Raw genomic sequence first — 12,500 nt, 5'->3', positions numbered from 1 at the left:
TGACTGACAGCTTGGCTGCTAGTCAGGGGTCAGGAAACGGCCGCAGAGTTTTCACACCGTAACATCGATGCACACAGTCCAAGTTAGAACACTGTCTATCCATCTCCACATCCTCAACCTCACTTTGAAGATGAGTTAGCAGAGGCTTTTCGCCTTCCCTTTCATGACCTGCCTTGTCAGATTAACTCAAATCTGGGAGGCAGAGATTGAGTCTGAGGGCTGTCACATGTTCACACAGTGTGCATGTACGTGTATGTGTGAAAAGCAAGTTGTCTGCTACCCCATTGATTTGTAGTTAGATAAAAAAAGGAAATTGCTGTGGAGGCAATGGTGGGATGAAGACAGGAGAGTTTAAAATGAATCAACAATCATATTGCAATGTCAAGTACAGACCCCTCCCCTACTTTCCCTCTCTCTCCTTTTTAAAAGATTTTTTCGGCACAGACGCCTTTATTTAACAGTAGACCGACAGGAAACATGGGAGAGAGAGGGGGGGGGGGCAGCAGCAAAGGACCTCCGACCGGGATTTGAACCGGGGTCAGCTGTGTATATGGCATGCGCTCTAACCACTTGACTACCCGCGCCCTTTCCCTCTCTCTCTAACGCACACATTTCTTTCATTGTACAAGATGTCTTGATGTCTTGGGAGTTTATACTACAGGTTAACACACACAAAAGCTGCTTATGTCCTCTTCACAGGTTTTGAGAGAAACAGCTAACAGCCAAAACATGATGTAATCTAGTTTATTGTTCAATTATAACATACAGTATCTATATATATATTTTAAATTGCAATAAAAAATAAAATAAAAATAACAACATTCAGCCACTACAAATCACACTATAGTACCAGCATCTCAGACCAACGACAGAGCTGAGCCTGAAGGCAAAGGGTGGTGGGGGGTGGGATTAGGACCAGAGGCACTGCTCCTTCCCATTGTAAGGAGCTGGCTGATGTGGTTTGGGTACCTGGTCAGGATGCCACGTGGACATCTCCCTGTAGGCTGGTAGAAGACTCCAGGGCAAACTCAGATCATGCTGGAGGGTTTAAATATCTGTCCTGGCCTGGAACACCTTGAGATCCTCCAGGAGGATCTGGATGGTGTTGCTGTGCAGAAGAATGTCTGGGTTTCTATGCTCAGCCTACCACTGCGACCCCAACCTGGATTAGCGGCAGAATTGCGATGGTCATATGGCCACCATCTTGGAAACAGATGCGAAAGATATGTAGGGATTCACATGCACTAAAACGCTCACGTAGCCGGAGCAGCTACCAGAACAAAGAACAGAGGAGCTCAGAAATAGTGTGGCTTAATTCTCTGCTCTGGTCACCATTACTTCACTATACATAGTAAATAATTGTTTGCTGACATCTAGTGAGGCTAATTATTGTTTATTGCAACTTCAGTTGTTTAAAATAAATCTATTATAGATTTATCAGGCTAAATATTATCAGTTTTTTTAATTCAAAATATGAAATGGCTCAAAATATTGTATATGAATGTGATGTCATCATCTGAGATGAAGCACATGATGCACAGTAAATATTTAACAAATACGTACTCTGAACTAAACTGGGACAGTAAATTGTAACTTTTCCATCAGTTGATAGACATGAACCCTGAACTTTGAACACAGGACTTTGAATGGGCTTAAGTAAATTCCCATTGATGTGTCATATTGTACAACAGTAAGCACGTGTTCCAGTGTGCTGCAAAACATTGAACTGTTTCATCTATTTATTCATCTGCACTTCTACCAGTGGAAATGATTATGTGTGCAATGAAATAAGCTCTTGAATTTGATCCTTGTAACAGGAAACAATGAAGTCAACTTAATGATACACTGTGTCATAATGCAGCATCATTACACACTATGAAATCATGTTCATCCCAGCTGATTTGTAGTCATCTATCTTCATACGTTACACTCATCAGTTCCCAAAATTATCATTATTGATTTTCTATCCGACTGTTAAACAGGACAAGACACTGTGCTGTACTTTAAATCATTCAAAGACAGCACTGCCATCTAGTGTTGTTCCTATGACACTACACTGTGCTGTTCCAACAGCATTTATACTGTACACTCTATACTCTGAGTTATATACTTTACTGTTTGGCAATAAAATAAATGACATAATAATGTACCGTTTTGTACTAATAGGAAGTGATACTGCACCACTACATATCTACACATCAATCATACTTCAACTTTGCAAAGTTTCTGGACAGTCTGCCTCAAATTTAAAGACTTAATAACCAGAATACAAATGTATAGTACATATGTATTATGTACACTAGATTTGTACTTTCCAGCTGTAATGACTTGTGGGACAAGTGTCCTTCAACACTACACACAAATAACATTTAGTACACATATGACTATTTTGTGTGTACTTTAGCCATTCATCTGATTGAACAACATATTCAATACTCTGTTAAAGGAGTCAATTAGTGCTGCATAATGTTGGGCACGTAACTTTGAAAAAGTAATTAATTATAGTTACTCATTACTTCTCCCAAAAAGTAACTGAGTTACATCAAAGTCAAAGTAATTAATTGCCAGGAAAAGTAACTATTACGTTACTTTTTAAAATGTTCAAACATGTCAAATAACTTGTCTGCCCCAATCAACAACAACTGGCCCAAAACACATTCAAAATTAAATGATGCTTAAGAAATGTACTAAAAAGAAGTAAATAATAAAATTGTACATGTAGCAGATGTGCAGCAATTGAATTTTATTCCTCAAAAAGCAATAACAATATAAACTTCTCTTAATAACTATGGAAAATTGTACTGGAAACGAATAAATAAATAAAAAGGTCGGGTGGTGGGGTGTGTGTGTGTGTGGGGGGGGGGGGGGGGGTGCCATTCGTCTAATAAGCAGCAACACAGAACTTAGCTCTCACACGCTGCATTCTCACACGCTGCATTGATAGTCACACACACACACACACACACACACATGCTCAGTCACTACAGCACACTTCTTGCTCCCTCGCTCCAGATTCCAGGAGATTGTGTCTCATTTGCGTCCTCCTCTGTCTTTGGTTAAGCCTTTAAGTGCAGCCGCTTTTTGGCAGGGAGACAGAGAGAGAGAAGCACCTGTTCGGAAAAAACACTTCAGTGAGGTCTGAAGAAGTAATGCCACATTTTTTTAGCGGTAACAGTGTTGTAACAGGGGAAACTCGTTTCTCATGATTACTCGTTACTGAAAAAAGTAACGCTGTTTATTTATAACGGCGTTATTCCCATCACTCTTTGAATTAAATCAAAGAGTTCGGTTTAGAACCTGCTCTATGTGTAAAGTGCCTTGAGATGACTTTGTTGTGATTTGGCGCTATATAAATAAAGATAGATTGATTGATTGATTGATTGATTGATTGATTGATTGATTGATTGATTCAGCTATCATGCTTGTATGTTTTAAGTTGATAAAGTGACACAGGTGGACTGGAGTACTTCCTCCACTGAGTTTATTTGGTTTCATTTTTAAAAACAAGGGTAAATGAAAATAAATCCCAGACTGAAGATAAATTAATACAAATGTTTCTTTTAAACACTGAAAAATAGTTGTTTTTTTACTAGAATGTTGTTCCCTTTCATGAAACCTTTAAGAGAACTCTTTAATGATAGTGAAACAAAGGATCATTATGGAGCTAAATAAGAACAAAAACTAAAAGCAATGAAGACATTTGCATAAATTACACTGAATGATCAAACTGCTTGGTTGTGGTAATACAGCTACAGTACACTGAAGGCTCCATGGTCTCACTCGTGTGTATTAACTGTTGTTGCTGCCTCCGTTTTCTATAATCTTGCGCTTCTTCTCATCTGTTGAAGCTTTAAAGATGTTGGCTCTGTAGAACTGTAGCTCCTTAATGCTCTCTGTGATGTCATCCAAGGCTCTGTAGGAGACAACACAGGTTTGAAATCTTTATTATTCATATTCTTCTCAACCTTGAGTGTGAGCATAAACCAGACTGTAAGGATCATTGCAATTCATTTCAGTTCATTTTGAAAGTGATTTTCTAACATGCAGCTACGTTCAGGAACATTTCTGTCTTACACTTTTTCACATGGCAAAACTGGAATAGATGAGGTGAGGGCAATGCAACATCTATGGAAACCAACTGCCGTAAAACTCAACAGAACAACATAGGGCAAGGTGGGATGTATGTGTATGTGGTGGAAGCAATGTGGAATGTGGCCATCGATGGTGCTGCTGTGGAAAGAGTGAGCAGCACCAAATTCCTGCATACCCTCTCATCTCATTTACATTACAAATGAAAAAATTAAATATGTGGACTCAATTAAAAAACTGTAGATGGCCTGAACATGATACTGATTTTAAGCCAAATGGTATGGATTCTAAATTTAAATACTAGACAAATAATGGTATCACTGCTAACTGTAATATAATGGAAAAGAACACATTACAAAACTTCCAAACATTAAGATGGAAAATTGCACCTTTTTTTTTAGGTATTTACAGTTGCGACAATATTTTTTAAAAGAAATTTGGAAAAAAGAAGTATCTACAGAATCTAATGAAATAATACAATTAATAATACATGCATATGCTAGTACTTCTAAATCAGCAATTTCAATGCTTTACCAGGGTATTGCTAGGGGTAGAGGAAATACCACAGCATATATCAAAGAGAGATGGGAGAAAGAATTAAAGGACAAAATAACCAGCCAGCAATGGGAAAATATGTGTGAAACAGCCTTCTCTACTTCTTGTTCTATGTATTGGTGTGAATTCTGTTGGAAAAACCTTGTCCGTTTCTTCATCACTCCTGAAATGAAAACATATCTAAAAACAACTGTTCACACATGCTGGAGATATTGTGGGGATGATGAGGCAAACCACCACCACATTTTTTGGAGCTGCCCAAGATTATAACCATTTTGGGAAAATACCCAGAGAACTATGCAGCGTATTCTTGGACACCAGATTCTATGGATATGTACGACTCTTTATCTCGGTGATCTACCAGAAGGAATAACAGGGAATGATACATATCTTTTAAAAATACTGATCACAATCACTCGTAAATGGTTACAAACCAACCCACCTACAGTCAACAGTTGGCTAGCAATTGTAAAAGAGATCCATGAGATGGAAAGATTGACTTTTTTACTTAGACTGAGACAAGACTTGTATAACGCAAGATGGACGAAATGGACAATGTTTTTTGTTGGAGTAGGGAAGGTGTTTGGGGATTGCCAGTAAACTATTTAAAAGAGTGTTTAAATATGTAATTTGCCTTTTGCATTATATACGGGCTACAAATGAAGTAATACTGTGATGAAACCCCTGTCCAAAACTCATACATATTGTGAAGATGTAGAGGATGTCACGTGTCTGACCATGTCTTGTTTTTATTTATTTTATGTACTGTGATGTTTGTTGTTTGCGATCTTCTGTCAAAAATCTAATAAAAATTTAAGTATTAAAAAAAAACAAAAAAAAAAAACATTTAGGCAAATATCCACCCATAATACCAGTTAATGGGGGAAATAATCATTGGGTTATAGTCGACTTAAATGTAATAAAATGTTATGTGTAATGCTTTTTTTTTTTTAAAGTTTGTATTGAATTCCTAGTCATTATTACTACTAGATGAAATAAATTCCTATATTTAATGGGCAGTTACCTGCAATGTTACTGCTTTCATTCACAACACATTCATAAATGTTACTAGAGCTGAAATGTTACTAGAGCTGTTCAGATGTGTACACGTACAGGAAATAGTGTTTGGTTTAGTCAAGGTGTCAGGAGGCAGCACGTGAACAATTCAGCTGGGTTTTCTTCTTTGTTTTCAGCTTTTCATCAGAAATAAAGCTGCTTTTATTTTACAAAAAATCACTGCCCTTGAGTACAGCTCAGCTATGCTGTTTACTTGTTACACGCTCCGTGCTTTTGGTTGAACAGTGATCTTATGCTATGACTAGTAATCTGGCAATGACATGGGAGGGATTATTTTATACATTGTTCAATTTCATTATTTTTCTTTTCTTTTTTATTATTCTTTATGTATTTTTTATACATCTCATTTGTGCATGGTGTGATTGATATGTACTCACACCCATCTCATGTCTCTGTAATGGCTATCCAGCACTGCACATTTGTTATAATGAAAAAATGTCAATAAAAGATCTTGGATTAAAAGAAATCACTGGAAGTCTCTCTCTCATATTAGTGCTAGTGTCAGTGCAGACCGTCTCCCTCACTGATGGATTTTGTTGCACTATAGCAGTGAGCAGTAGTAGCAGTATTCCACTCAGTGTTTCAGGTATACTATTACTTCAGTTCAACTGTGAAATATATTTCTTCTCACTCTAAAACGTGTACAATATCAGTATCAGACTCAGATATGTTATTCTGACAACGCCGATATTACTCTTGTTCATTATGTTACTTTTTTTTTTTTACTATACTTTTTTTTATTGCTTGTGTACTTATTATTCTTTTTTATTTTTATTGATACCCTTTCTAATTTTACTATCGACTTGCTGCTGTTACAATGTACATTTCCTCACTGTGGACTAATAAAGGAATAACTTATCTTACTTCTCTGTGAATTCTCCAGACAATTCACCGCTGTATTCACACATGGGTTCAATGGGACCACACATGGACTTTGTACTAGTGAGCTGGCTGTTTAATATCTGGTCTGAATGACTGAAACATGCTGCGTTCACACATACAGCATCCTCGGGGTAATGAGGCTCAGGGCTTGTTGTGGAAAACTGGTGGTACAGACCTGTGGGATGCTTTCTTGTGAGGTACCATCTTATAGTCGTCTGAAAACCACCGTCTGAAAGAAAAAAAAGTCATTCATCTCAGTTTGCTCGTCATACTAGGGCTGAATGATATGATGATATATATCACAGGATGAGAGAAAAAGGTCTATTGTTTCATATTCTGCTCTATCGTTTACTTAGTTGCTGTGAAAATCACACACTTTACTGCAAACAGATGACAGGGTTTGGATTAACAATACGGCCTTAATGATATGAGCAAGGATTGAACCCAGCAGAGGAACAGGGGAGGGACAAATGTGGAAAATATTCAAATATTTATTCATCTCATGTGAACAAAACACAGCACTGAAAAAAGTCTCATTACAACGACCAGAGGCTGAGAACTTTTCCACAACGTAGCACACGCACACAGTACACACACTAAATTGCCTCTTTGTGTCACATATACAGACAGGGGACAGATTAAAGCAAAAAAGGATCATAAAGTGTCAATGTAAGGTGTTAGGTCACCATGTGTTGCCAGAACCGCCTCAGTGCTCCTTATTGATTCTACAGTGGACAGTGAACTGTACTGGAGGGATGAACAATTAATGAATATATTTAATGTCTTTGTCTGGTTTCTTGCATTGGGTTTCCTTTATCTAGTTTTAGGAATTGTGTAAAAATCTAATTACATGTTTGGCCATATTTATGCAGAAACAGAGCAAATTCTCAAAGGCTCACAAACTTTCAAGAGGATGGTCTCCTGAGATGTATTCACCAAAAGGAAAATCTACCCTGCACACACACACACACACACACACACACACACACACACACACACACACACACACACACACACACACACACACACACACACACACACACACACACACACACACACACACACACACACACACACACACACACACACACACACACACACACACACACACACACACACACACCTGCAAAGCTCCTTGATGGTGCTGACGTCAATGATTCTGTAGTGGAGGTGGTACATGAACTGTGGCATGTACTTGTCCAGGAACCTCTTGTCAGCATGCACAGAGTTGCCTGCAGGAGGAGGAAGTAAGGGATGTCTGTAGGAGACAAATCAGTTGAACAATAACACAGTTCTGCTGCTGGTGCTTAAGAGGAAATTACCAGCGAGAGGACACTGTCCAGGAGGGGTGTGCTGTCTGACGAAGGACAGGAACTCATACTCAGCTTGCTCCAGGGTGATTCTACTGTCCCGTACAGCCTGGGTCAGTCCTGACTAACATACACAATTACATGGAACACTTTTAATACACATACTTTAAAACAATATTTCATATTTTATTCATTTCTAGGCCAGACTGATGGGATGGATACAGAAGACAGCCAAAAGCAGGGGGAAACAAAAAGTTTAAAAGTGACATAACATCTCTGCGGGAGTCAAGGAGCCGCTATCAATATGCGGGAGACTCCCGGAACGTCCGGGAGAGTTGGATTGTCTGCCCTTGTCCTCCCCCTACTTCAGTAGCTTATGATGGGAGGGGGCAGGTTGTGTTATGAGGCCTAGCCTACACCGAAGACAAAAGTGAAGTTATATGATTAACTAGCTGCTAGCAACTTCTAATGAAATCAAGCAAGTGATCAACATAGTTAACGTCACGTTACTGCAAGCACAGTCATTTTTGTAGCGGTGCTGCTGAATGTACATAGGGGAAACACTGGGGACTATTTATCAGACAGCTGACATCAACAGTATGTTGCTTTAAAATAAGTTGTCTTCAAATTGATTTCTCAGTCCCTCAAGTGCCCTAAAACACCCTCAAAGTATTTATTTATTTATGACATAAAGAAAAGTAATCAATGGACACATGTGAGGCCATAGCCATCAGATATTTATAGTCCACTTGTTAAACTACTTAAACATTACCAAAATTAAAAATGCCCCTTGGCCAGAGCCCACAACACAATCATTGTGATTAGATCCATTAAAAGAAAGAAAATAGACTTGAAAGCTAAGCAGACACTGTGGGTTGTGGTTATGTGTGTGAATCACCAGCACTGTATCTGTTCAGTGAATATGTGTGACACTCCTGTGTAGACATGATGTTACTGAAACATTCACATGTGATCAGAACGTTGTGATGTAGAACACTTGAACAAAACCTAGCAGACACCACAAAATAATGATCTTTTCTACTTGCTCAGCTGTTCTATACTGCTGCCATGTTGACATTGAGGCGTAGCTATAATTCAATGTTATCTCATCACACAGTCACAATGGAAACTCTGCAGTACGTCTCTCACAAACACTCACAAACATGCTGAACTGAACAGAGAGAAGAATCAACAGTCCCAACAGAGCTGAACTCAGATCAGGGCTGGCTCACAGTGGACACCTCAGCTTGATGCATCAACAAAGGTGCACATGCAGGTGTATAATCCTGGTGGATTACTTTTTAACGTGAATGCTGCGTTGCTGCTGGTTACCTCACAATTGTCGTGGTGAGGATCTACTGCCTCCACAACAACTTTCCAGAGTTGTAAAATCCTGTCGGTGAGTATTACAAACACTTGTAATACTGATTTACTAAGATCCCAAATAGTAGGTACTAAATTGCGTGCGCAGTGCAATAGATTGCGTGTTTAGTTTGTGTGCGTTTTGCAGGTGATCTACTAAGAATAAGTGTGTAAATGAAAACAGGTGCAACAGGGTGCAGACAGCAGTATTTAAATGAGGGTTTTGTGTCTTTATGGAGAGTTTGGAATGAAATGTGATCAGGTTCTAGTGGAAGAGGTTAACTAATATATTGAGTTATAACAAAAACTAATATTACCAGAAAAACCAACATATGGGAGAATATTAGTGATGAAGTCAATGCTGTTAGTAAAACCACAAATATTCCACTCTAAAAATATTAACAGGTGTAAAAACTCAGTCCTGTGTGTATTCTGTCATTGTGCCTCCGTCTCCTCCTCTCTACAGTAACAGAAGTCATCTGAGCACAGTGCAGCAGGTTAATACCTGTCCTTCAAAGGTATTATTTATAGACACAGTTAGCTTCAGAAATAATACTTTCAGGTTTGGTAAATCACAATGTGTGTGCTAAATAACATATTTACATTTTCTCCTCCCTGTATTTTTCACACTGGGGTTAAAACGTCTCATATTACATATTCATTATGGTAAACATATTAAATGGACAGAGTGTATTATCTTACACTGATGTAAGATGCAAACCTCGCTGTGCGCTGCGTTAGTAGATCAGCTTGCACATTTTTTGTGGGTGATGTCAAGTCTGCACACGTTTCTACACACACAGACCTTTAGTAAATCAGGCCCTTAGTGTCTGGATTGTATTTCATTGTCTCACTGGTACCTTAAACAACATGCCCCCACATCACAGCCCCCTGTATTGTTTTAACACAGGCCTGATGTTGGTTTAATGAGTTACATATAATCCAGCTCCCCTGCACAGCAGCCATCCCACACTGACCTCCCATAACCGACACAAGTCTCATGTTTTGCCTGCAAAACTCTTGTTTCAATGCCTTTGTTCTCTTTTGTGGTATGAACGAGATCCACACAGTCAGAGAAATAAAAAGTGTGACTTATGAATCCTGGCACACCGGAGAGTGCTTTCTTAATTGGCTGTTGACAGCGCTGTGAGCGGAATAGTGAATCATAATGGATAGCAGTAGAGGAGGTTGTACCTGCATCTGCTGCAAAAGTAGTTTAGCTGACATCACTACCATTCAAAAAACAGAGCAGAGAACGTCAGAACAAACAGAGAGCAGTCTCTCTGCTCTGCCTCACGCTGTCCTCTGGTTCCATCTCCCCTCTCTGATTCAGAGTTATATAGTTATGTTATTTTGAGATAAAATCAACAATGTTTTAGGAGCATCTCTAATTCAGTCACACAACATAAACAATGGCTGGTTGTAGCTGCACACTGTGTATTAGCCCTGCAATAAACAGCTGAGACAGTTTCCCATCACAGCACTGTGTTTGGGGCTAAAGGTGCAAAATAGTTAAAATGTGCAACTGATAAAGAGCAGTGCAAGATTCTTTGCTGCTTTGTGTGACTTCTATCTTTTCTTCAAACCCCTGAGCACAGAGACAACTTACCTTGCCGTGATGCTCTTTACACCACTCTGACATCCCATCCAGCAGCTCATCTGGCTGGTTGATTATCAAGTTGGGCCCCTGACAACCAAGAACAGACCAGTTAAAGTCACAGGACAAATAGAAAAAGAGAAACAGTCCAATGATGTTTATGTTTTCTTACCTCAGCCAGAATGTTCAGGTCAGAGTCTGTGATAATGCATGCCATCTCAATAATCTTGTCCTTCTCAATGTCCAGACCTGTCATCTAATAACACAGAGACACAGGTAAGTGTTTAGACGTAATTATACAGTATGGATACTGTATTCATTTCACCCTGCAGGTAACCCACATGAGTGTAGTTAGTGATACTAAGTAATAAGTTAACATTTTCCAGCAAACTAAACATTTCATCACAGCATCAATCACCAAATGTTATAAGTCCATCATCCATTGTTGAAAGCAAACAAACAGTATTTTATAAAAGGAAGGTTGTATCAACCATTTCCTGCAGATGACATGCAGGCACATGATGTCATCCATTAATTAAACATCATGGCAAAGAGAGCAGACATTTACACCCCAAATATTAGTCTGAACTTGCTATCATACATAATAAACGTAATGTATCATTTGATAGTTCATTGTATGGACAGGAGTAACACAAGTACTTGTGATGGTAGTAATTAGAAGGCAGAGACGTGCGAACTAGAATCTAAATACCAAATGTTTTTAAAAGCAGGAGTTCAGCATTTCATGAACAAGGAACAGCAGACTCTTTTCACGAGGCAGTGTTTTCATATGAGACACAACACATGTGCTGTATCATTAGCTAAGATACAAGTAAGTAGAAGACTGTCTCAGCGGGTCAGGATGACTTGCCTCCAGGTCCACCCACACCATCCTCTGGGACATAGCGGAGGACGACATGCTACTTCTGGACGCCCGGACGTCAAAATAGGAAGTGAGTGTGGAATACGCGGCGAGCCGTGTTACCGGTGTGCTGCTGTGTACACTGTTAGCTCTGCTAACACTGCTTACACTGCCAACGCTGCTAACACTGCTAACTCTGCCGACACTGCGCACGCTGCTAACACTGCTAACTCTGCCAACACTGCGCACGCTGCTAACACTGCTAACTCTGCCAACACTGCGCACGCTGCTAACACTGCGCACAGCCGCCAGGACACACGCCGAACCCCGCGAGCTGACCGGCATCCTGGGCTGACTTCTGTTCTGAACTGTCGTAAAAACTACTACTTACTTTTTTTTTTTGCTTAGGAAGGTCCCTAACTAACTGAAATGACTCGGAAGTGTCTAAATGGCGGCCATGATAGGAAGGTCGAATCATGGCTGTATTATAGACAGTACCAGTTAAACGGTTGGACACGCTTTCTCATTCAAATGAATAGGAAAGGGTTGTCCAAACGTTTGACTGCTAGTGTATCTGTATGTCTGTGGTGTTATAGGAGCTGACAGGGTGATATGTTATGGAGCTAAATCGAGGTCATATGTTTTATTCATTCGAAAAAGAGATTTGAAACTGAAATTCCACATTTTTTTCATATTGAAATTTGAAAAAAATACAAATAAATTCAATATTTTATTTTGAATAAATTATTTGTTTTCATGCAAATCT

At 39.2% G+C, this 12,500-nt stretch overlaps 1 protein-coding gene across 1 annotated transcript; it reads right to left on the bottom strand.

Moving 5' to 3' along the window:
- Nucleotides 1–3,475: 3,475 nt before the first annotated feature.
- Nucleotides 3,476–12,126, bottom strand: smfn (small fragment nuclease). The gene is made up of 7 exons (XM_062433423.1): nucleotides 11,744–12,126; nucleotides 11,045–11,128; nucleotides 10,885–10,962; nucleotides 7,926–8,037; nucleotides 7,727–7,835; nucleotides 6,779–6,832; nucleotides 3,476–3,913 (listed from the first exon to the last, which is right to left on the bottom strand). Exons 1-7 carry the CDS (start codon nucleotides 12,077–12,079, stop codon nucleotides 3,790–3,792), a joined length of 897 nt encoding a protein of 298 aa, XP_062289407.1. The 5' UTR covers nucleotides 12,080–12,126; the 3' UTR covers nucleotides 3,476–3,789.
- Between the last annotated feature and the right edge of the window lie 374 nt (nucleotides 12,127–12,500).

Source organism: Scomber scombrus, chromosome 14 (assembly GCF_963691925.1).
Source record: "Scomber scombrus chromosome 14, fScoSco1.1, whole genome shotgun sequence".
In the NCBI taxonomy this organism is placed as follows: Eukaryota; Metazoa; Chordata; class Actinopteri; order Scombriformes; family Scombridae; genus Scomber; species Scomber scombrus.
The sequence above is the reverse complement of the archived record's forward strand: the minus strand, read 5'-3'. Positions and strand labels throughout refer to the sequence as shown.

Coding starts and splice junctions, on each gene's coding strand:
- smfn (XM_062433423.1), bottom strand. CDS start 12,079: ATGCCGGTCAGCTCGCGGGGTTCGGCGTGTGTCCTGGCGGCTGTGCGC. Junction 10,963..11,044: donor ACCTGAACATTCTGGCTGAG/GTAAGAAAACAT, acceptor CTTGGTTGTCAG/GGGCCCAACTTGATAATCAA. Junction 6,833..7,726: donor ACCATCAAGGAGCTTTGCAG/GTGTGTGTGTGT, acceptor TTTTTCTTTCAG/ACGGTGGTTTTCAGACGACT.